This window comes from Mesoplodon bidens, assembly GCF_964165515.1.
Source record: "Mesoplodon bidens genome assembly, chromosome: 4".
Lineage (NCBI taxonomy): Eukaryota > Metazoa > Chordata > Mammalia > Artiodactyla > Ziphiidae > Mesoplodon > Mesoplodon bidens.
The window spans coordinates 92,656,861-92,682,664 of NC_138160.1; the positions used below are offsets into that span (position 1 = coordinate 92,656,861).

Sequence of the window (25,804 nt, forward strand, 5' to 3'; positions counted from 1 at the left end):
TGGATGTTGGGAGACTGTTGAAATTGACCTTAGTGAGGGCCAATGTTGCTTTGTGTAAGTTCATTCAGATTTGTCAGAGCATGCCAAAAGAAGCATACACCTTACTGCTGGGAAACTTGTAAAGCAATTTGCATGTATGGTATGATAATAAATCATCTAATAGCCCACCAATACTTTGCATTCCGTGATTTGAAATGTTAGCACAATTCAAGAGTGACACAATGGACATTTTCCTTATATCTGAAATATGAAGTTGAAGCATTCTTGATTGTTTTTCCATTCTCTCAGGCAACATTATACTTTGAGTTTCATAGCATTTTTAATATTATACAGTGATGTCATAAAATCACAAAGTTAAAAGGGGATCTTAGTAATCATTTAACCCAACAAGCTCATTTTATTAAAGAGAAGTAACACCCAGAGAGGTAATGACTTATCTAAGATCGCAGTTAGTGGCTGAGAAGGGATCTGGGTTGCCCATCTCCTAGTCCAGTGCTCTCACGACTGAGAAGTCAATTCACTGGATACAAAGTCAATCCAGTGATTCATATAAAACTTGATTTTCATTATAAAAATATGAAAATACAGAAAAGTAGATTACCATAAGAATGCCTTCCAAAGACAAGCATTGTCTTTTTTAAAATCTAGCATTATTTTTTTCTTACAGACTTTAATCATATTGTAACTTTTTTATGTCAACCTACCACTACAGCAGGCATTTTCTGTATAATCTTCAGAAACAATTTTGATAGCTGCATAATAATCCATTCTCAATTCTTTTTCTTTTCTCAGTTAACAGTACATAAAGCTTTTTTTCTGAGTTTGGGGAAATCTATCCTAAGGAAAGAATCCTAATGTGGAATTGTCGGGCCAAATGATATTCAGTGGTCCCTTCATTATGATGCTTTCAAACCTGCAGCACCTGAGAATGAAAGGGAAAAACCTTTATGTTCCCTCCTAAGAAGCTGATTGTTAGCAACAATTGTTGTAAAAGGAACTAAAAGTCTTTCTTGAGCTTGGCCACCCAATCAGTTAGCAAACATTTGTGTGAAATATTGGGGGGAAGGCATAATATGTCAGTGAGCTTCACTCTCAGAATTGCAGCTTGCTACTAACTACTATTAGGTCCAAAATCCTCACCTAAACAATGACTTCTGAATTGAGGGAAATGCTAGAGGAAAAAAAAACCTCTCCTGCAAGTCCATTTTTGACTATATGAAACATCTTTTTATTTCAACCTGGTTTTGCAGAATCTCTGGACTACTTCCTTTAATAAAAAACCAGCTGCTTGCACTTGAGGAATGTCACTAAAGCAAAACCTAAGAAGGAAGGTAAAGCTCCTGAAAAAGAACGGTACCATCCAAATAATGAGTAAAAAGCCAGTTTTGGTATTTGTACACTATGCTTCCTCCATAATTTTTATTGGCAGAATACTACACCCCACTAATCACCTGTACAGCTAACACAAGTAACATGGATCCACCCTCTATCTCCTGGGATACATTTGCATTTCATGTTTTCCAGCAATTTTCTGTCATCTCCTGGTCTAGAAGTCTTCATCCATAGTGGACCCTTTGCTCCAGAGGAGTAGAAATGGTGTACTATAGACATAAGTCATTCACATTGGATGCCATGTGACACCAACCATTAATTAACAACCTTCCGAGGAAGCTCCATCACCTCGTTACCTCAGTGACGGACAGCTATGTAGAATCTGCCATATGGAAGGGGCCTAATCAATGTTTCATGGAGGAGTGAAGGACTACTTTGCTATTTTCATTTCTGTTTTGTGAGTCTGTCATTTTCCTATTGACATTGAAAGGAGCTCTATACACACTTTCCAGAGGTGACCCACTGAGAGATGCTACGATTGGCTAGCCAGAGTCATTAACAACCCTTTCTCCAAGAGGCTGGAAATACTTGCCTTCCCAGCTAGTGGTAGTCACGTGACCCAGACTACTAGAAAGAAAAGCTATTGGAGGCTCTGGAAAAGCTTTTACTTTCCTGATAAAAGAAACGGATGAGTAGTACCATGCCTTCCCCTGCTTCTTCTTTACTTGAATGCACATGTAATTTCCAGGGCTAGTTGGTCACCTATCATATCTGAGGAAAATATGAGAACTGAAGAAACATTGGCCCTGACATCCTAATACTAATAATTACCGACATCCAGATTTTTCATTAAATGAGGAAAATAACTCCCTATTTGGTTTGTTTTTTGTGTGTTTTTTTGTTTTTGTTTTTTGTTTGTTTGGCCACACCGCACAGCTTATGGGATCTTAGTGCCCCGACCAGGGATTGAAGCCTCAGCAGGTTCAATCAGTCCTAACCACTGGACCACCAGGGAATCCCCGACTCTCTTTGTTTAAACCACTTAATAGTCATATTTTCTACTGCATATCTCCCACAGCATCCATAACTGCTTTCTTATAATATAGATCAACAGTTCCTTTGTAATCACTTCCACCTTTTTTAACTCCAAAGGAAATCATCACTACAATTGCTAATCAAGTTAGTACAATCATTTAAAAATGTATGCAATAAACCTTACCTATATGTTACAGTGATAAGAGCAGAATATGTCATCATCCTTGCTATATAACAGCAAATCAAAATTCAGCAGTATTGTGGCTAATATTATATGAGACATTGGCAAGGGATTAGCATATGCATTGTTAATCTTAATTTTCCAGCTTATATTTTTCTTTTGTAAGAGTTCAGGAAGCTAAACTACATACTTTAAATTCAGATAAGGTTAAAGCAACTTAGATAGTATAAATGGTCAATACACAAGCGTCTAGAAATTTTATTCTGATATATTTCATAGAAATTTTAAAATAAATACACATTTTATTATATTAATGCATGCTCTTATTAGTTTAATGAAGGTTCCAGCTTTATACATTGGCCCATAAAAGAAATATAAACTTCTTAAAAATAAAATCTATATATAGTATAGCTTTTATTGAATTGCAAGAGATGAATTTTTATTTAACCATACCTGTAAATCTTCGGAAACAACAAAATAATACAGAAATTATAATTCCAATTTCCTGTGCTCTGGGATTAATCTAATGTTTCTCCTAAGCTCAGATCCCACCATCCCCTACTTCTGGAATTTGAATAAGAAAGGCATGGGAGATAGACTGGACAAGTAATTATACAACACAGGGTCTAAAGGACACCTGGTCAAGTCCCCTAGCTTTTCTGGGTTCTGTTAATTTATGCATAGGTTTGGGATAGCTACAGTATCCACTTAATTAAAAGAAACTGGATTTTAACAACTGATTCTAAGGATGCTAGCGTGCTCTTAAATAAACAGGTAAAGCTTTTATCCACATCAAAGGGAATTACTCATACCTAAAAGCTCAATAGACATTAGGAGTTTAAATTGTGCAATGTTTTCCTATCTTCTCCAGAGGCAACCTCCATTACAGAGTTTTTAGCTTGAGAGGTTAATTTAATTCAACTTGAGTGTTGATAAAATGTCCTTCAGTTAGGAAAGAAAGAGGGAGGAGAGTAAGAAAGGACTTTTTTATTGGGAGATAATTTTACATATAGAAATCTACAGTTTCAAATATATCCAACCTCAATGAACAGTGAAATGAAGAGATTTTTAACATTAACAATCTATCTTTAATACTCTAGCAGTTTATATTATACATAACTGCAGAACACTAAATTCTCATAATTATTTTTGCTGAGTATTGTGTTAAACTTCAAGGATTAATCAAGGATTATCAATACAAACTAATATTTCATGCAGAAGTATCACTTATGATAAATTATTTTTTTCTTGTATGAAACTAATTTCCTTAAAAAAATAGGTATATGTACTGAAAACACTACTATGCCAAGTGTTTCCTGCATACACGTGTTTCTAATACAAACTATAAGCCAGAGAAAATAATCAACCACATAACTACAAGGCAGATTCTATTCTTTCATTTCATCAGCTGCCCTATGAAAAGTTAATTATCTTCAAAGGAAAATCTTTTGGGGCTGTAATTTTTATTTTACTGACAATTACAACTGATTTATTTCTAATGTTAAGGAGTCCACGTTTAGCAAGCACTGAAGGCTTCAGAGAACAGAAAAGATTTTGTATTTAAGAGAGTGATTCTATGAAATTCTCTACTTCATATTATAGAAAGACAAATTAATATACAGATTAATATAGAACTGTGTTATTAAAAGTTATTAAAATTAACTTGAAATGTGTTTAGCCCAAATTAGTAAACTATACACCAGAAATCAAAAAATTAGTATAAAAGAAGAATGTAAGCTATCTTAAAGATTTTTACAGTGATTACATGTTGAAATGATAGTATTTTGGATATACTGAGTGAAATGTACTGTATTATTAAAATTAACTTCAGCTGTTTCTTTTAATTTTTTTAATGCTGCTGCTAGAAAATTTTAAATTACATATATGGCTCACATTATTTTTCTATTCTACAGCACTGCTATAGAAACAGCAGACTCTATTACATGTTAATATTAATCCCAATCCACATTGTTAAATTTCATAGCATTATGATATTTGACATAACATATTTAATACATTATCACAAGATTCCTGAGCTTAGAATCAAATACACCTCTACTCTTGAAAACAAAACCAAACAAAACATGCTCTAATCTTTTCCATCATCTTCTGTATACTAGCAACTGTGCTAAACTTTGGTTATGTATGACTCAGCAAACACGCAAAAGGGATCTTTTGGGTGATAAAACTATTCTAAAATTGGACTGTTGTGATGGCTGCACAACTATAAATGTATTCAAAAATCAATGGATTGTATACTTACAACTGGTAAATTGTATAGCATTGGAAATTATACCTCAATAAAGCTGTGTTTTTTTTTTTTTTAAGTACGCAGCTAGAGCCCAGCAGATTTAAAGTGCCATCTAGAAGCTGCATATACATTTCAGGTAATTCAAATATAATTCTTCAATCCATCATACGGCTCAACATTGCAATGAAAATTTTTCCATGAGGGTCTTGTTACCTGCAATGGGTCCTCATTCAACAGTGGATTATGTCATCACTAGTTGGAGGTATAAGTTACAAAAAACAAAGGGAACACAGAGTAGCTGAAAGTGGACAGTTTATTAGTGGCACCCAGCTCAGGCAATAATAGCCCTTATAATAATGTACATCTTGTTGCAAACTTACCCAATCTCACCCTATAATTGGACATCTGCTGGTATTTTGCCATGCTAGACTGAATACTGGAATGTAAGAAACCTCCTGCTCTACACTAATAAAACCAAATAAAAGACAATAGATTGAGTCAAAATTAACATTTAACAATTTCCCTGCAAAACTGAAAGCTAAACTGCTCATTTCTCTTTCCCTATTGCAAGAAAAAAAAAAGTAGCAGAGAGGGCTTCCCTGGTGGCGCAGTGGTTGAGAGTCCGCCTGCCGATGCAGAGGACACGGGTTCGTGCCCCGGTCTGGGAAGATCCCACATGCCGCGGAGCGGCTGGGCCCGTGAGCCATGGCCGCTGAGCCTGCGCGTCCGCAGCCTCTGCTCCGCAACGGGAGAGGCCACAGCAGTGAGAGGCCCGCGTACCACAAAAAAAAAAAAAAAAAAAAAAAGTAGCAGAGAAATCCAGCAGCTCAAAAATTATAGTCAATTTGGAAAAACATATTGGTGATTAATAAATTTCAAGTTAAGAACATAGGATCGTTTGTGCATTGCTTCTATCATACCTTGAAACAAACTATTTTCAATCTAAAATTTGTGAGATTATTCACTATGGATATTATGGTGCTGCCACCTTTTGCTTTTTTTGAACATCATCTCCATACCAAAAAAATAAAAATAAGTCAGCTCTACTTTTTCTACTTTAGCAAAATGTGTCTGAAGAACTATGACTTATGCTGTCTTTACACTCAGGAAAACACAGGAAAGTAAAACACAGATCACACCTTCATGCAATTGAACCACTATACAGTTTTGTGCTTTTTGTGGCCTATCTAATAAATACTATTTCCAGAGCTCTCTTTACCCCGTATTAACCAAAAAAAAAAAAAAAAAGAAGAGAAAATGAAACAGTGGGAACAGTAATAATAACACATAAATAACTCACATTGAACACTGGAACAGATTTCAAGATGTGTGCATGTACACAAATATAAATACAGACAAAAATTTGCACAGACCCTGAGTTCCCTCAAGTTCTCATCTTAGATGTAAACTAGGTGGATAGTTCAAAAGCCAAAGACCATGTGGAATGTTAAAATCATTTAGGAATGTTCATTTAATGCAGCCACAGAATCGAGGGACATATTATAGTCCATTCTAGTTATAAAATGACTCATCCTGGCATTTAGATAAATCTATGAATGCATTTGTTCTAGTTCCAGACTGAAGTTACATCACAATTGTGAATGCTTATGACGTAGTTATACTTTATGAGTTGAGTGACACATTTAAAACTCAAACATGTATAAAACATTCACTGAATTTGACTTTCTAGAGAGATGATTCTCTATTGGTCAGTATTGGATAACACCACCCATTTCACATAACCCAGAATACTGTCCAATCAATGTGGTGTCCCAGCACATATCTGGCAGTTTTTCACACTGTCTTAATCATTCATAAATGCTTTTAAGACTCCCCAAATAAAAGCCCATAAAGATATGAATATATTTTTAAAGATATCTATAAAATAATGCTATCCAGGTATCAAAACTGAGTTACATTTTACTATGATACCTATTCTTTTCTTATTTCTGATATTTTCAATAGGTAAAGTAGTACAAGTCAACTGACAATGAAGTTCATCTTTATAAAGTATAGAGAAGAGCTTTTCTTCTTTAGTCCAAGATATTGTTGAACTCAGAGCATACAAGACGCATTAATATTTAACTCCTCCCAAAATTAAAACTTTTACAGAATGTTCATAAAGCTCTAAAATAGGTGATTTTAACCTACCAGCATGAAGCGTGGCTTTCTCTAATTTCTAAGTAGCCAAAATATTCATACTGAGGCACTATTCAATTTCTTAAGAATTTGTGTCAAAGAACTATATCTACTTCTTGGTGGATTTCTGTCATACTCTCCATTCCTAGACATATCACCATACCAAACAATGTGCAAATAACTGTTTAGGAAAACTGAAATGCCCACACTAGATAGCTATTTACTTTAGGAATAAAATAAACCAAAAACATCTCAAAATTTTCTACAGGCTATGCAGAAGACAGGAAAGGATGATTTTTACAGGCCATGCAGCTAAGAGAGAGAGTTGATTCAGGGAATATAATACTATAAATTTAAACATATTATGCCTTTTGTAAGGCTTTTTGTAAATCACCATAGAAGTTGATTAAAGTGCTTGCCATGGCTGTATCTACTGCAGACTGGGGAATCATTCCACGCAGATCCGTCTGAATATAGCCTGTCAAAAGACTCCGGTTTGGACTGTCTTTAAGAGGAACACAAAACCAACCACAGGGATGGTTGTATCCACGAACAAATTCTGATCTCTTTTCACTCCAGTCAAGACTTACCCCTACAAGGCAATTTAAAATGACACTATTAATAGCAATGACTGACATTAATCTAAAACTCTCACTAAAAAATATTATCAGATTTCTTATTTACATATTTTTCTTCTCATCCATGTAGATGAAAATTAAGTCCCAAGAGTGACCGTGGAAGAATGAAAAAGATAATTACTAAGTGGAATTCTGACAGAGGCTGGTAGATATGTAATGGGGAAAGTTCTAATCCCTTCAGAATAAATGGCATCATGTCATCTTGGTAACTCCTTGGAAACTACAAATCTTCTCTGTAGCAGCCAGGCCTCAAGGTACTAATAATCAAACCTATGTACAACCACTGCTCCCCACAGGCACTACCATATCAAACTTTGGTTCTGGCTGGTTCAGATTAAACAGGTAGATGTGTACCTACAACTGCCAACTCAAATATATCGTACATACAAAAATATTAATTTACCTATAGATATATTTTAGAAAGCAGGAGCCTTCTAATAGTATCTTTAATTTTGAAAAGAAAAATATTACACAGATCAAGGAAGGAAAAGTACTCTAACACATACCAAGCCTATTTTTTCTAAGTATATGACTAAGAAGCTGTTTCTTGAGAGTGACTTAGAAGGAAACCCAACGACTAGATCCCTTTCTTAGAGGCAGTCATGCGTTCCATATTTGTTAGCTGTGACCTGAAGGATACTGTGTAACGGGGAACAAAAACTCATCAGAAAGATTGCAAAAACCTTCTCGATATTGTTATTTTAATCCCTAGGGTTTAGCATTTGCAAACAGAGCTTAGCGATTATAAAATAACTATGGGGACTTCCCTGGTGGCGCAGCAGTCGTTAAGAATCTGCCTGCCAATGCAGGGGACACAGGTTCGATCCCTGGTCCGGGAGGATCCCACATGCCGCGGAGCAACTGAGCCCATGTGCCACAACTACTGAGCCTGTACTCTAGAGCCCACAAGCCACAACTACTGAGCCCGCATGCCACAACTACTGAAGCCCACGTGCCTAGAGCCCGAGCTCCGTAATAAGAGAAGCCACCGTAATAAGAAGCCCACGCACCGCAGCAAAGAGCAGCCGCTGCTCACCACAACTAGAGAAAGCCCGTGCATGCGCAGCAACGAAGACCCAATGCAGCCAAAAATAAATTAATTAAATAAAATAAAAATTTTTAAAATAACTATGAAAGTTGCAAATATATCTTGTGTAGAAAGAAACATCCAGCCTAGAAAACAAAGTTTAAAACAAACCGAGAGAAAGTAAAAGGTTTTGAGACAATTACCACAGGATAAAAGCCCTTCTTTATAGTCCACAGTATAGGAGAAGTCAACAAACTCTCTTGGGGAAATTATATTCCAAAGCTGACCAGCAGTAGTATAACGCATCACACAGCAATTCTGAAAGAGAACAGGTAACAGCTGTTAGTACTATAGGAAACACATACATAGACTCATATATCATAAGTTAATCTTTAGTAAAAAATTAACACTCACTTGAAATGTGTTATAATAAATATTAATAACATTTCTTACAGTGATTCTGACAGGTTTAGATCTCTATTCTATATCTCACGGTGACTGTATGGACTTGAAGAGGATATACAATCAAAACACAGAGGTAAGTTACCCAGTATCCTAATCTCTGTTTCAGTAGAGTCACCTCTTATCCTATATGATAAAAGTGGAAGCAGGTAGTATAGACTGTAGGTGTATAAGATAAAATCCACAAGTACTTTGACTAAGACACCAAATATGTCAATAAAGGAATTCAAACATGGCAAGGAATGAATTAATAAAAACAGACGAAGAAAGAAAGCCACTTAGGTTACATAATTCTCTAATGCCTAAGGTGGCATTTTTATCTTTGATTTTGGCTAAATAGTAATGGAAAACCTACATACTATTACCTAGAAACCTGAATATGATGGTGGTATTTTCAGAATTTTAGATTTCAGAACCTCAGCTAAAGTTTTACAATTAAAGACACTGATGATTTTCTTAAGCAGCAAGGGTAAAGCTACTGCAGAAAACAAACTCAGTTCTGACTAACACTCCTTAGTTAATATGAGGAAACTCAAGCTTTTTAAAAGGCAGCAAGGATTCGCCTGTGAGATCTTTGCCATGACTACTTATTCTCAAAGCAATGAATATAATGAATGCAAGTATACACACGTGTTCACGTGCACATGCGCATACATACACCCACACACACACACACTCACCCAAACACTCACACACACACACACACACACACACACAATTTGAAGCAACATTTCTAAACAAATACCTCTTCAAAGTACTCCAAAATATCCAATGAGGTCATTAAGCTGTCCCAATCCAAGCGACAGGGACCTGGGCGTATATGGTCTATTACACTATTGACGACATCGTCTATAACACCTTGGGCTTTGAAGCTGGAGAAAACATATTAAAGTCAAATGCTATTAGAATGAAAATTTTCAGCATGCTCTCACAGTTCAGAGCTCACATCAAAAAAATAAATAAAATTTAATGAAGATTTTTTAAAAAGAGTAAATCCCGACTTTTCTGATAAATTAGGTTCTGTCAATTATTTCATCAGAATGTACTCTAAAACGTCCTCAAATCTAATAAGAGATCTGAAGGCTATCTTATGCATTATCATGAACATAGTAAAATACCTTCATGTTATGGTGTAGCCAAGAGCAGTCTGTAGAACACTGTAATGCTTCTATTTATTTCGTATGCTGTTCTTTTCCCAGCTATGCTCTAACATGTTATTAGTATATGCATATTCTTACCCTAACTTTTGAAACCTTTTTATTAGGAATAGAAATATAGGTCACCCAAGAATAGAATGCCCAGGATTGACTCATGAATAATATCAGAACTTGACATATTTCAAAGGTGGCATTACATACCAGTAGGAAAAAGATATACTAGTTCAAAAATATTGTTTGGATTCAATAGTTATCCTAACAGAGAGAATAAAAACTGGATTCTTACTTCACATCATTCAAAATAAATCCAGATAGACTAAATACCACTATGTAAAAGGTAAAAATTTTTAATTTAGAGAAAAATATACAAGTGACCATCTTTGTGACCTCAGGATACAGGGGGATTACTTGAATACATAAAACACACAAAAACACAAATTACACAAGATGGTTAAAATTTAAAACTTACATACCACAAATGACAAAATAAGTAATTTCTTTAAAAACTAGCCACAGGGCTTCCCTGGTGGCGCAGTGGTTGAGAATCTGCCTGCCAATGCAGGGGACATGGGTTCGAGCCCTGGTCTGGGAAGATCCCACATGCCGCGGAGCAACTGGCCCCGTGAGCCACAATTACTGAGCCTGCGCGTCTGGAGCCTGTGCTCTGCAATGAGAGAGGCCACGATAGTGAGAGGCCCGCGCACCGCGATGAGGAGTGGCCCCCACTTGCCACAACTAGAGAAAGCCCTCGCACAGAAACGAAGAGCCAACACAGCCATAAATAAATAAATAAATAAATAAATAAAATTAAAAAAAAAAAAAGAAAAAAGTTTATAAAAATAAAAAATAAAAAAAAATAAAAAAAAAAAAACTAGCCACAGAGTGGAAGAAGATAAGTGCAACACATATATACAGATATATACTTATTATAGAGGATACATGATTAATTCCTATGAAACAATGAGAAGAGGACAATCCAAACAAAAGATGAGCAAAGGACAAGGTTGACCTGAAATGTCAATAAACTTAGAGAAGATGCTCAATTTCACTCATAATCAACTAGCAAGATACCATCTCATACCCCTGAAAAACCGGCAGAGATTAAAAACTTAATAACAAGTGTTGAATGGAAGGGAATTAGAACTCTCAAAGTGCTACCACCACTTTAGAGAGCAATTTGGCAACATGCAGTAAAGTGGGATGATGTATGTCCCTAAGACACAGGCACATCCCAAGAAAATGATACATGTGTGTAGAAGGAGACATGTACCAAAAAGCTTACTGTAGAGAAGAATTCACAACAACCTGAAAATTCATCAGTAGGCAAACTTGCAAACACAGATAAACACATTGTGGTATATGAATACAGAAGTGAAAGACTAGATCAACATGTAACAACATGGGTAACTCTTGAAAACACAGTATTGAACAGAAAAAATTAAAGCGCATTACTAAAACAAACACACACACACACACACACACACACACACGGTCAAAGTGTGAAATAGGAATAATACACACAACTTCAAGAAAGTAGTTATCTCTGGGGAGGAAAGAAAAGAGAGATAGATGGGCTTTAACTCCATCATTGTTTTCAGGGGTCTCTTTTCTCTTTTTAAATATCTGAAGCCTTTTTATCATTTTGTAAATCTCTCAAGCTCAAGCTTATATTATGTTCCATCCTAAGTCGGCTCTTCTGCCTGTGTTCTCTAACTTGGGGTGAGGGTGGGGGTAGGAGGTGGGTAATACAAATTACTTCAGGCACAAATTAGAAATCTAGGATTCAATTTGGACTCTTCTTTCTCTCTTAACCCCATTCGAATAGTCAGAACTAATAAGTCACCATGTTTCATCAAGATGATTTTCCAAACGTAAACTGCTTAGAACAATATCTGGTTTTCAATAAATGTTAGTTATCATCGCCATCATCATCATCACCACCACCATCACTATCATAAATCTCTTTCAAGTTCATTTGTCCTTTTCAACTCCCATGCTATGTCCTTAGTTTGGGAACTGTGTGTCCAACTCAACACTGCATCAGTTTCTAGCTCTTCTGATCATATAACTCTTTAAGAATCTGAAAAAAGCCACAGATCTCTTCCCAGGAATATACACATTGTCACAAAACTTTGTATACAATCTTAGGGACATTTCAAGAAGCTAGCCATGGACCCCCAGGATACAAGCTCTTCTCTAAATTTTCCATGCTCATTTCTGTCTTTCACAATTGTTATTAGAATAAATGTAAAATCCTCTGAGGACTTGGGATGTATGGGTAGGGTTGAGCAGTAGGTAATGCAAAACTGAATGCCTTAGTTTAGAATTCAAAAATCCTTCAGGGCTTCCCTGGTGGCGCAGTGGTTGAGAGTCCGCCTGCCGATGCAGGGAACACAGGTTCGTGCCCCGGTCCGGGAAGATCCCACATGCCGCGGAGCGGCTGGGCCCGTGAGCCATGGCCGCTGAGCCTGCGCGTCCGCAGCCTCTGCTCCTCAGCGGGAGAGGCCACAACTGTGAGAGGTCCGCGTATGGCAAAAAAAAAAAAAAAAAAAAAAATCCTTCAGACATCCTCTCCCCACCCCCATACTTAATGCTCCAGCTATACAAACACAACTTCAACTTCCCTAAATAAACTCCTTAAAGTGTTTCCCACCTGTGTGAACGTAGTAAAGGAAATTCTCTCTGCCTAGAATATGAATTTATCCTTCATCCCTAAGAAATACCTATTCGTTCTTTAAGACTCCGCTCCAATATTAGTTCCCCTATGAAGTTTTTCCATATCCAAGCATAGTGCTTCTTTAGCACTTTTTACACTTTTTCAGCCCCAGCAGGGATAATCTAAAGGATTAACTTCTACACTTGCTTACAATGTTTAATCCAACTCCAGTTTCCCTGTCCTTCTCATAAATACTGTACAACTTATCTTCCTGGAAATGCTATCTTTGGTAATACACTTCAAAATACTCTGTATATAGTAAGTTCAGTCAACAGTTTCATTTTAAAAAGTGCTGAGTCCCAAGGATGTGACTATTCCGCTCCAATTTCACGTGGCAACTATCTCCTCTGGCTTTAAAAACAGTATTTTTTTTTACTGGTTAAAGGCATAATTCGTGTTCAACTATATGCAAAAAACAGAAATAAAAATCACACATAAAACTGACATCTAGAGGTATATATTTTGTGTTAAATAAAACATTTTAATATATAAAAAATATATATTTAAAGTCAACCCATGATTGTGCTACATACAGTTTAGTATTCTGCTTTATTCACTTTTCATTGTATCTTGAGCATTTTATTATGTTTTTAAAGACTGTAAAATAGCACATTTTATAATTTAATCATTCCCCAACAATTGATTATTCGGGTTGTTTGTAATTTTTAATATTTTAAGTAATACTGTGATGGAAGAGACAAGTTTAAATAACTATTAATTTTCCCATGATTTCTTCAAGATAAATTTCTTAGAATAAAATATGCTACAGCACTGAATAAATGCAGAAAGAATATTAGAAGGGTCTTATACACCATAGTAAGAAATTAAGATTTTATCAGCTATCTGATATCATTATGATATCATTATAATCCCCTCACCACCAACTCTGTCCACCAGGGATATGGACATTTTAAAGGCTTTGAATTCATAACAGGATTTGCTTCTCAGAAAGTTTAACATCTTAAAGCAAAAGCCAAATTTTGCTGGCAATGATCTTTCAGTGATCATGTGTGTAGGTGTGTATATATCTGAAGTTTAGCAATGTCCTAAGAGCTATGTAACACTACAGGAATTTACTTACAGATATCCATTAAATTCTTCTGAAGGTTTCCTCCAAATTGTTACATCTTTCTAGAAAAATAAAAACAGTGTATACTGATAATTACATATAATATCTGTATATAAACCTGGATATAAAACTGACAATTTCATAAACTCTACAGCATTAGCTTTTGCATGAAAATAAAACATAAGTAAATATTCAAAGAAATATGCAAAAGTAATTTATACCATAAAATAATCCATATCTGAATTTCTTCTGTATCTGAAAGTAGTACACATCTTACTTAAATTACAAACCCCTACAAAAGGTTTTTCAATAGCTAATGACACCAAAACACTGTTAAGATTCGGTGATGGCACTATCTCATTGGCCATTATTATTTGCCTCATTCCAATCTCATCTATTTACCATTACTGACACATTTAGACTGAGATAAAAGAAATGTTAAATACTTCATTCTGAACTTGCTCACATCTTTTTAAAATTAAACAATTCAAATCTATTATGACAGTGCTACCTTGAATTAGTCCCTACATTTTTTTCCAGATCATTTCCCAAGAAATTCTGAACAGCAGAATAGCCAGAGGACTTAACTGGAAGAGTCCTGGGTTCGAGGATTGGCTATGTCAACACTCAGGTACGTCATATTGGTAAAAAAAAGAATACTAAATGGCCATTCTCAAAGACTTGTTAAAATATCTGAAACAATTTCAAATTATCAATTACTATACTTCCTTAAACTGACAATGACACATTTTATTTACTGACTTGAGAGGCTGCTCTTTACAATCTTGTTGCCATGAGTCTATTCTTGTGTCCAATATCTGAAGAACTAATGAAAGCAGTGCAGGATTACTATGTTTCTTCCTTTATGAGACAGTAAACCATCAACTTTATTAGCACGTTTATCTATCCCACACATTCATCTAAAGTATGGTCCATATTTTTCCATACCATTTTGAAAGTCATCCACCAGCTCATTAGACAGAAGATACACCCTCATACATAAGTAATTTAATTAATTTACCATTTTCTTAGCAACTCGCCACTTTTCATCTTCAAGGCTGTGGTATTGGATGAGAGTGTTTTTAAGTCTAGTCGCCAAAACAGCTGCATCAGGCAGGTCTTCCATTTGTTTTCCCTGTTACAGAGACTAAGATTATCATCAGCAAACACCAGAGTTAGATGCAGTAGACCAATGGGTCTCAAATATGGCTTCATAAAAGAATCACCTGGGGAATTGTAAAAGATACCTATACCTGGACCCCATCCCAAATCAACTAATCAGGATCCCTGAGGTTAAGACCTGGCCTAGATTTTTTTTTCTAAAAGCTTCCAAGGTGTGGAACACATAGGGATAAGAATCATGTATGCTGAGTTATTAAAATCACTCATATAAAAAATAAAATACAATCCTATTTCCCTTTCTAATAGAATCTAACCCAAAAGAATAAATTATAAAATTCCAGATAACTTAAAGAAAAAAAATAGTGCTTTTTCAAAAATACAAAAATAACACACAAGGCATAAACTCTTTTAAAATTCCTTAGAGATTCAGCCACTGAAAATTTTCATTTTACCAGCCAACAGATATAGGACTCATTCTAGCAAACAAATGACAACCACAATTGGAAACCTCCTCTTACATCCTTTAAGGATAGGACTAGAGACCTCTGAAGAATTTCAAAAGTTTGAAGAACTCTATTGTCTTCAATGTTTTATTTCATTTGATGAAGTGTCATAGGATTCAGTGAGGTATCTGTGTAACATAGGCGGTGATATGAAGACCTTAGAACCATCAGTACAGCATAAATAAGTGGTTTATAATTTTAAGGCAATAATTTTAACTATACAGAGAGGAAAGTACTATATCATTAATAATTCCAAAGGTATGTTATTGTTCAACAATACTTTAAAAGGGAAATGATTACTAATCTTTAAAGATAATAAACTTAATATAATGAGGGATTCTATAATGTTATCATTTTAAAACAAAAACAACGGGAACTATAAACCTGCAGCCTGCGAAAAGGAGACCCCAAACACAGTAAGTTAAGCAAAATGAGAAGACAGAGAAACACAGCAGATGAAGGACCAAGGTAAAAACCCAACAGACCTAACAAATGAAGAGGAAATAGGCAGTCTACCTGAAAAAAAATTCAGAATAATGATAGTAAAGATGATCGAAAATCTTGGCGATAGAATGGTGAAATTACAAGAAACGTTTAACAAGGACCTAGAAGAACTAAAGAGAAAACAAACAATGATGAACAACACAATAAATGAAATTAAAAATTCTCTAGAAGGGGGCTCCCCTGGTGGCACAGTGGTTGAGAGACCGCCTGCCGATGCAGGGGACACGGGTTCATGCCCCGGTCCGGGAAGATCCCACATGCCGCAGAGCGGCTGGGCCCGTGAGCCATGGCCGCTGAGCCTGCGCGTCCGGAGCCTGTGCTCTGCAGCGGAAGAGGCCACAAGAGTGAGAGGCCCGCGTACCGCAAAAAAAAAAAAAAAAAAAAAAAAAAAAATTCTCTGGAAGGGATCAATAGCAGAATAACAAGGCAGAAGAATGGATAAGTGACCTGGAATATAAAATAGTGGAAATAACTACTGCAGAGCAGAATAAAGAAAAAAAAAAGAAAAGAATTGAGGACAGTCCCAGAGACCTCTGGGACAACATTAAACACACCAACATTCGAATTACAGGGGTCCCAGAAGAAGAAGAGAAAAAGAAAGGGTCTGAGAAAATATTTGAAGAGATTATAGTTCAAAACTTCTCTAATATGCGGAAGGAAATACTGAATCAAGTCCAGGAAGCACACAGAGCCCCATACAGGATAAATCCAAGGAGAAACATGCCAAGACACATATTAATCAAACTATCAAAAATTAAATACAAAGAAAAAATATTAAAAGCAGCAACGGAAAAACAACAAATAACACAAAAGGGAATCCCCATAAGGTTAACAGCTGTCTTTCAGCAGAAACTCTGCTAGCCAGAAGGGAGTGGCAGGACATATTTAAAGTGATGAAAGGGAAAAACCTACAACCAAGATTACTCTACCCAGCAAGGATCTCATTCAGATTCAACAGAGAAATGAAAACCTTTACAGACAAGCAAAAGCTAAGAGAATTCACCACCACCAAGCCAGCTTTACAACAAATGCTAAAGGAACTTCTCTAGGCAGGAAACACAAGAAAAGGAAACGACCTACAATAACAAACCCAAAACAATTAAGGAAATGGCAATAGGAACATACATATTGATAATTACCTTAAATGTAAATGGACTAAATGCTCCCACCAAAAGACATAGACGGGCTGAATGGATACAAAAACAAGACCCATATATATGCTGTCTACAAGAGACCCACTTCAGACCTAGGGACACATACAGACTGAAAGTGAGGGGATGAAAAAAGATATTCCATGCAAATAGAAATCAAAAGAAAGCTGGAGTAGCAATTCTCATATCAGACAAAATAGACTTTAAAACAAAGACTATTACAAGAGACAAGGAAGGACACTACATAATGATTAAGGGGTCAATCCAAGAAGAAGATATAACAATTGTAAATATTTATGCACCCAACAAGGGAGCACCTCAATACATAAGGCAAATACTAACAGCCATAAAATGGGAAATCAACAGTAACACAATCATATTAGGGGACTTTAACACCCCACTTTCACCAATGGACAGATCATCCAAAATGAAAATAAATAAGTAAACACAAGCTTTAAATGATACATTAAACAAGATGTACTTAACTGATATTTATAGGACACTCCATCCAAAATCAACAGAATACACTTTCTTCTCAAGGGCTGATGGAACATTCTCCATTATAGATCATATCTTGGGTCACAAATCAAGCCTTGGTAAATTTAAGAAAATTGAAATCTTATCAATTTTTTCTGACCACAACACTATGAGACTAGATATCAATTACAGGAAAAAAATCTGTAAAAAATACAAATACATGGAGACTAAACAATACACTACTTAATAACCAAGAGATCAATGAAGAAATCAAAGAGGAAATCAAAAAATACCTAGAAACAAATAACAATGAAAACACGATGACCCAAAACCTATGGGATGCAGCAAAAGCAGTTCTAAGAGGGAAGTTTATAGCAATACAATGCTACCTTAAGAAATAAGAAACATCTCAAATAAAAAACCTAACCTTACAGTTAAAGCAATTAGAGAAAGAACAAAGAAAACCCAAAGTTAGCAGAAGGAAAGAAATCATAAAGATCAGATCAGAAATAAATGAAAATGAAATGAAGGAAACAATAGCAGAGATCAATAAAACTAAAAGCTGGTTCTTTGAGAAGACAAACAAAATTGATAAACCATTAGCCAGACTCATCAAGAAAAAAGGGAGAAGACTCAAATCAATAGAATTAGAAATGAAAAAGGAGAAGTAACAACTGACACTGCAGAAATAGAAAGGATCATGAGAGATTACTACAAGCAACTGTATGCCAATAAAATGGACAACCTGGAAGAAATGGACAAATTCTTAGAAATGCACAACCTTCCAAGACTGAACCAGGAAGAAATAGAAAATATGAACAGACCAATCACAAGCACTGAAATTGAAACTGTGATTAAACATCTTCCAATAAGCAAAAGCCCAGGACCAGATGACTTCACAGGAGAATTCTATCAAACATTTAGAGAAGAGTTAACACCTATCCTTCTCAAACTCTTCCAAAATATAGCAGACAGAGGAACACTCACAAATTCATTCTACGAGGCCACCATCACCCTGATACCAAAACCAGACAAAGATGTCACAAAGAAAGAAAACTACAGGCCAATATCACTGATGAACATAGATGCAAAAATCCTCAACAAAATACTAGCAAACAGAATGCAACAGCACATTAAAAGGATCATACACCACAATCAAGTGTGTTTTATCCCAGGAATGCAAGGATTCTTCAATATATGCAAATCAATCAATGTGATACACCATATTAACAAATTGAAGGAGAAAAACCATATGATCATCTCAATAGATGCAGAAAAAGCTTTCGACAAAATTCAACACCCATTTATGATAAAAACCCTCCAGAAAGTAGGCATAAAGGGAACTTACCTCAACATAATAAAGGCCATATATGACAAACCCACAGCCAACATTGTCCTCAATGGTGAAAAACTGAAAGTATTTCCACTAAGATGAGGAGCAAGACTAGGTTGCCCACTCTCACCACTGTTATTCAAAATAGTTTTGGAAGTTTTAGCCACAGCAATCAGAGAAGAAAAATAAATAAAAGGAATCCAAATCGGAAAAGAAGTAAAGCTGTCACTGTTTGCAGATGACATGATGCTATACATAGAGAATCCTAAAGATGCTACCAGAAAAATACGAGAGCTAATCAATGAATTTGGTAAATAGCAGGATACAAAATTAACACACAGAAATCTCTTGCATTCCTATACACTAATGATGAAAAATCTGAAAGTGAAATTAAGAAAACACTCCCATTTACACTGCAACAAAAAGAATAAAATACCTAGGAATAAACCTACCTAAGGAGACAAAAGACCTGTATGCAGAAAATTATAAGACACTGATGAAAGAAATTAAAGATGATACAAACAGATAGAGAGATATACCATGTTCTTGGATTGGAAGAATCAACATTGTGATTAGAAATGCACAACCTTCCAAGACTGAACCAGGAAGAAATAGAAAATTTCTATTTTCTATTTCTATCTGTCTCTCTGAATGAGATCCTTGCTGGGTAGAGTAATCTTGGTTGTAGGTTTTTCCCTTTCATCACTTTAAATATGTCCTGCCACTCCCTTCTGGCTAGCACAGTTTCTGCTGAAAGATCAGCTGTTAACCTTATGGGGATCTTTCTACTACCCAAAGCAATCTACAGATTCAATGCTGTCCCTATCAAACTACCACTGGCATTTTTCACAGAACTAGAACAAAAAATTTCACAATTTGTATGGAAACACAAAAGACCCCGAATAGCAAAAGCAATCTTGAGAAAGAAAAACAGAGCTGAAGGAATCAGGCTCCCTGACTTCAGACTATACTACAAAGCTACAATAATCAAGACAGTATCGTACTGGCACAAAAACAGAAAGATAGATCAATGGAACAGGATAGAAAGCCCAGAGATAAACTCACGCACATATGGTCACCTTATCTTTGATAAAGGAGGCAAGAATATACAATGGAGAAAAGACAGCCTCTTCAATAAGTGGTGCTGGGAAAACTGGACAGCTACATGTAATAGAATGAAATTAGAACACTCACTAACACCATACACAAAAATAAACTGAAAATGAATTAAAGACCTAAATGTAAGGCCAGACACTATCAAACTCTTAGAGGAAAACATACACAGAACACTTTGTGATGTAAATGACAGCAAGATCCTTTTAGACCCACCTCCTAGAGAAATGGAAATAAAAACAAAAATAAACAAATGGGACCTAATGAAACTTCAAAGCTTTTGCACAGCAAAGGAAACCATAAACAAGACAAAAAGACAACCCTCAGAATGGGAGAAAATATTTGCAAATGAAGCAACTGACAAAGGACTTATCTCCAAAATTTACAAGCAGCTCATTCAGCTCAATATGAAAAAAACAAACAACCCAATCCAAAAATGGGCAGAGACCTAAATAGACATTTCTCCAAAGAAGATATACAGATTTCCAGCAAACACATGAATGAATGCTCAACATCATTAATCATTAGAGAAATGCAAATCAAAAGTACAATGAGATATCATCTCATACCGGTCAGAATGGCCATCATCAAAAAATCTACAAACAATAAATACTGGAGAGGGTGTGGAGAAAAGGGAACCCTCTTGCACTGTTGGTGGGAAGGTAAATTGATACAGCCACTATGGAGAACAGTATGGAGGTTCCTTAAAAAACTAAAAATAGAACTACCATATGACCCAGCAATCCCACTACTGGGCATATACCCTGAGAAAACCATAATTAAAAGAGTCATTACCACAATGTTCATTGCAGGTCTATTTACAATAGCCAGGACATGGAAGCAACCTAAGTGTCCATCGACAGATGAATGGATAAAGAAGATGTGGCACATATATACAATGGAATATCACTAAATCATAAAAAGAAACGAAACTGAGTTATTTGTAGTGAGGTGGATGGACCTAGAGTCTGTCATACAGAGTGAAGTAAGTCAGAAAGAGAAAAACAAATACTGTATGCTAACACATATATATGGAATCTAAAAAAAAAAAAAAAAATTGTCATGAAGAACCTAGGGGCAAGATGGGAATAAAGACGCAGACGTAGTAGAGAATGGACTTGAGGACATGTGGAGGGGAAGGGTAAGCTGGGACAAAGTGAGAGAATGGCATGGACATATATACACTACCAAATGTAAAATAGATAGCTAGTGCGAAGCAGCCGCATAGCACAGGAAGATGAGCTCGGTGCTTTGTGACCACCTAGAGGGGTGGGATAGGGAGGGTGGGAGGGAGGGAGATGCAAGAGGGAAGAGATATGGGGATATATGTATATGTATAGCTGATTCACTTTGTTATAGCAGAAACTAACACACGATTGTAAAGCAATTATACTCCAATAAAGATGTTAAAAAAAAGAGTAAATACTGCAAACAAATAAGGCTGAAAAAATAAAGAAAAAAGATATGAAATGGAAAAAAATAAAATAAAATGATACAGAAGTTCAGGGAAGAAAAAAAAACACTTTTCCTCTATTCTCTTATGCCCTGTCCCTGAGACCTCAATTAAATTGACAAAAGATAAACAGAAAAAAAGGCAAAGTTTACTTGATGTCAATATTTAATTTTTTTATGCAGAGAGGCTTTCATAGAAAATAACTGGAGACCCAGAGAAGCTTATATACCCAGAGCTTATGCACCATCTTAAAGGGTGATAAACTCTGGAGAAATGACAAGACAAGGGAAAAGGGATTTGAGCTTCTAGGGGTAGTAAATTATGGCAAGATAAATATATGGGAAGACACTAATAAAAGGTAAAGGCAAAAAAAAAAAGGTAAAGCCTATTTTAATGAAGTTTGTTTGTGTAGACCATCTCAGTGTCAACTTTCTATCTCCAGTGATAGCAGTTATTCTCCTGGTATAGGAGAGAGAAGAGGGAAGACCTTCACCAAAGGATATTTATGTCCCATTTTTAGGTAGATAGTGGAAGGAAAAATAGTTCTTTCTGTGTCTGCTGCTTCTTAATTGCCTTCAGCTCAAAGTAACCTTCATTCTGAAGTGGCATGTTTTGGGGTGGCATATCCCTTCAGAAACATGGGAAAGTATATATAGAAAAGTCAGTAATATAGAATTTTGGATCTATGAAAGTGATGTGAAATATTTAATAATTATAGATCCTACCCATAAGAAGTGGATTAGCTCATTTAAAAAGTGCCAGTCAGGAATAGATCCCATTTCCACTCAAGAGACTGCCAACTTGATAGCCAGTACAATGACCTTATTTAAGGGTATGTTATAAACAAACACAAGTTCTTAGAGAGGACTTGAAAAAGAAATTTAATTTATCCATTACTAAGGATCATTATGATTAAACAACATTCTTTAAATCCAAAGGTCACATGCCAGGTTCCTGTGGCTAGCAGATAAGAGTATTTTCAAAACTCTTTGATAGAAATCAAAGATGAAGTGGAAAGCTACTGTTAGCATAGACAACATTACCTTTAGGTAAATCTAGCATACAAAAAGTAAGCAATAAAAACTACCTATAAAGATGAGAATCTGAAACTTTAAGGTGTTTACCTTAGTTATCATTCACTCCTACTGGTTAGTATAAAATCCAAACTCCCTAGTATGGCTTATGGGCCCTTTTATATTTTGGCCAAGCTCATTGCCTAATTTCTACTCTTCTTTCCTGGACCCCTCTTAAGACTATGTTAGCTCCCCTGCCAATGTTAAAAACTCCTGTTAATGAGCCTCTCTAGTGGTGGTGGAGTAGGAGGTAGGAAAGGAAGAAAATAAAGTAAGTATAAACTTGGAAATCTCTCTTTTAGCCAATGAAGTATTTAACCAGGCAGTTAATCTTGATGAAAAAAATCCATGCAAGGGTTAAGTCCAAAAGGGAATAACAGTTACTTTCTAAACTGATCATCTGTGTTTAGACAGGCAAGACAGAGACTCTCTCAAGAACCAAGGTGGGGTGGGGATAGGGGAACAATATTGGGGTTATCAAGGTCTTGGTGCTCTCTTAATATAATAGGGCACTCACATTAATTGAAAAGAAAGCATGCAATATGCCCTATTGCAATCTCTATCTGTGGAGAATGTCAGGAAATGTTTTAAATACCATTCTGAACCTTATAGCAGGAAACTCTCCAACACTTACATGTCAGAGAAAACAGGTACCACTTAAGTGTATCAGAATCTAACAGCTCCATAAATGGGTTATATACTCTTGACAATTCTATAGCCAGGTGCTGAGTAATGTCCACCTTTTTTCTTTCTTACTCTAACCTTTTTGGTCACGTTTTCTATGTTTGTTTTTGAAGTGACTACTAGTGTAGGCAGTTGCTGCCACCATTGAGTGGGCAGCCTTCACAGGTTAAAAAATTTTCTTGAGGCCATCTATCAGCACCACAGTCTTTGACCGATACAATTTTAATTTTTGTCAAATGTCAGTGAAATGGCCATAGGTTTTAATTAACTATGGAATATAATAAACATTTTAACCTCTAATAAAATGTGAATGCCATAAAAATCCGTTTGTACTTATGTAGTATGATTGAGTCAGAATTCACGTATTAAAGAAACTCATATCAGAATCATTTTACCTTCCATTACCTGATTGATATGTTTCATGTTTGTGAAGAGCTTCCATTTAACATGCCATAGATCTTCCCCAAGATGTGCAAACCAAGGCCTTGTAAATTAAATTATATTTTCTACCTAACATAAAAATTTCAGCATAGGCTTAATTGCCAATCAATTTTGAATTAGTAATTTAGCTTTTCCAATTAGTCAAGTATGGTAGTTTCTCATTTTTGAGACTGGCTGTAGCAGGAATGCAACAGGGTAAGTCTTCATCTGCAATGTGACTGATGATACTCCGATTCAGTGCTCACTTTGGCTTATTTTAGGACAAGCTTTACAACACCAATGAGACTTTTACAACACTTAAGACAATATTAATTTCTAATAATGTCACAGCTTTGAGTCCAAGTTAATGTTCAAGCTCCTAATGCTCTAATCCTTTATTGAAAAAAATAATAATAGCTAACATTTATTGATCATTTACTATGTGATCAGCCTTTCTGGCCACTTCAAATTGTGTTATTTCATTTAATCCTCATAAATAACCTTAAGAGCCCATCCTATTATTGTCTCTATTTTACAGAAAGGGAAAAAGTATCAACACGGAGGTTAAGTCACTTGTCCAAGATCACACAGCCCATAAGTGATGGAGCCAGAATTCCAACCCAGGACCTCTGCCTCCAGAGACTAAAGGTCTATTCTGTAAAACACTGGATGCTGATCAAAGGCTGCAAGAGACTCTAAAAATCTGACATCATGTTGAATTTGCCGTATTTTGTCTTGGCTGCTGAACCTAAAAAATCTCAGGTAATCTTTCTTAATTGTAAATTAGGGATAACAGCAACATTAATTTATTGAGGAATTACAAGAGTTAATATATTCAGTACCGAACTTGGAAGATAGTAAGCACTCAGAAAACACTGCCTCTTAACAACACAGCTCCGTGAAAGCCTGGTGTGAGGGAATGGACCTTCTGTTGTCTGTGCACCTACTAAGAACCAGGGAGCACTGTGCCCATCACAGAACGGTATCTCAGTGAATCTTCACCCAGGCCCCCCGAAGCCAGGTTATTACCGCCCTTTCCCCATTTAACAGATGAAGTAACTTAGGCCTAATCGGCGTCCTAACGCTGGTGAACTGGGTGGAGGAGGAGAGGGGCAAGCCCTGGGATCCAACCAGCGTGACCCTTGCCCTCAGTTTTCTCTCACCTGTGAGGTCCACACGCGTCCGGACGCCGGTTCCGCCATCCTGGACCTCCACGACGGCTTCCCTCGCCCACTGCCCGGAGCAGCTCCGGGAAGACGACCCTGTCGCCCCGCCTCCAGGCGGCCTCACCTCCGTGCTTCTACTCAAGGCTACTTGAGGTGGAGCAAGGAGTGCGACCGAGATCAGGCGTGCCAGGTAGACAGGAAACTCACGCTTTCTGCAATACTAACTCTACAGCTCTCTCGGCTTCCCCGCCCGCCGAGGCCACCGGTGGCAGCAGCCAATGGTCGCCAAGCCACTGCCAGTTGCAGCCAATTGGAAGGCATCAAGCCTTCCGGGGAAGGCGGGCCGAACCCCGCAACCACTCCCCCGGCTCGAACACTGGCCTCCGGGGGTGGGTAGCGGCAAAAGTTGGCAGAAGCAACGTGTGTTTGCAGGGATTGGCTGGCGCGGCAGCGTGCGGAGCGCTGATTGGTCGCCGAGAGATGGACTGATTCCGCGTCGGGTGAGAGTTGACGGTCTCCGGGCCACCTGCGTGTGTGGAGTCGCCTGTGGGTTTGGCTCTGGAAGGGTGCCCTGTGGCCAATTAATTCTGAAAGAATTTCGCGTGGCAGTAAATCCAGCTGGGAGAATATGAACGCGAAGAGGGAGTGAATGACGACGGTGAGGGATAAGGCTGGCTTAAATTCGCTGTGAAGATTAGCATCCCGCGGCTGCATTGCCCCTCCCAAGGCCAGAAGTCAAATAAGAAATGAGAAAAAAAAAATGCACCCGTGCGAGAATGACCGACTCTTCGGCTTCCT

General features: G+C 36.7%; 1 protein-coding gene across 2 annotated transcripts; it reads right to left on the reverse strand.

Annotated features, from left to right (window-relative positions):
* Window positions 1–4,928: 4,928 nt before the first annotated feature.
* Window positions 4,929–25,388, reverse strand: STARD4 (StAR related lipid transfer domain containing 4). Of its 2 annotated transcripts, XM_081231305.1 has the most exons (6): window positions 25,004–25,388; window positions 15,029–15,142; window positions 14,020–14,069; window positions 9,811–9,937; window positions 8,807–8,921; window positions 4,929–7,530 (listed from the first exon to the last, which is right to left on the reverse strand). In XM_081231305.1, exons 1-6 carry the CDS (start codon window positions 25,040–25,042, stop codon window positions 7,301–7,303), a joined length of 675 nt encoding a protein of 224 aa, XP_081087431.1. In that variant the 5' UTR covers window positions 25,043–25,388; the 3' UTR covers window positions 4,929–7,300. The 2 variants fall into 2 exon arrangements, with proteins under 2 accessions (XP_081087431.1, XP_081087432.1); XM_081231306.1 differs by lacking the exons at window positions 9,811–9,937; window positions 25,004–25,388 and having other exon boundaries at window positions 15,029–15,062.
* Window positions 25,389–25,804: the final 416 nt, after the last annotated feature.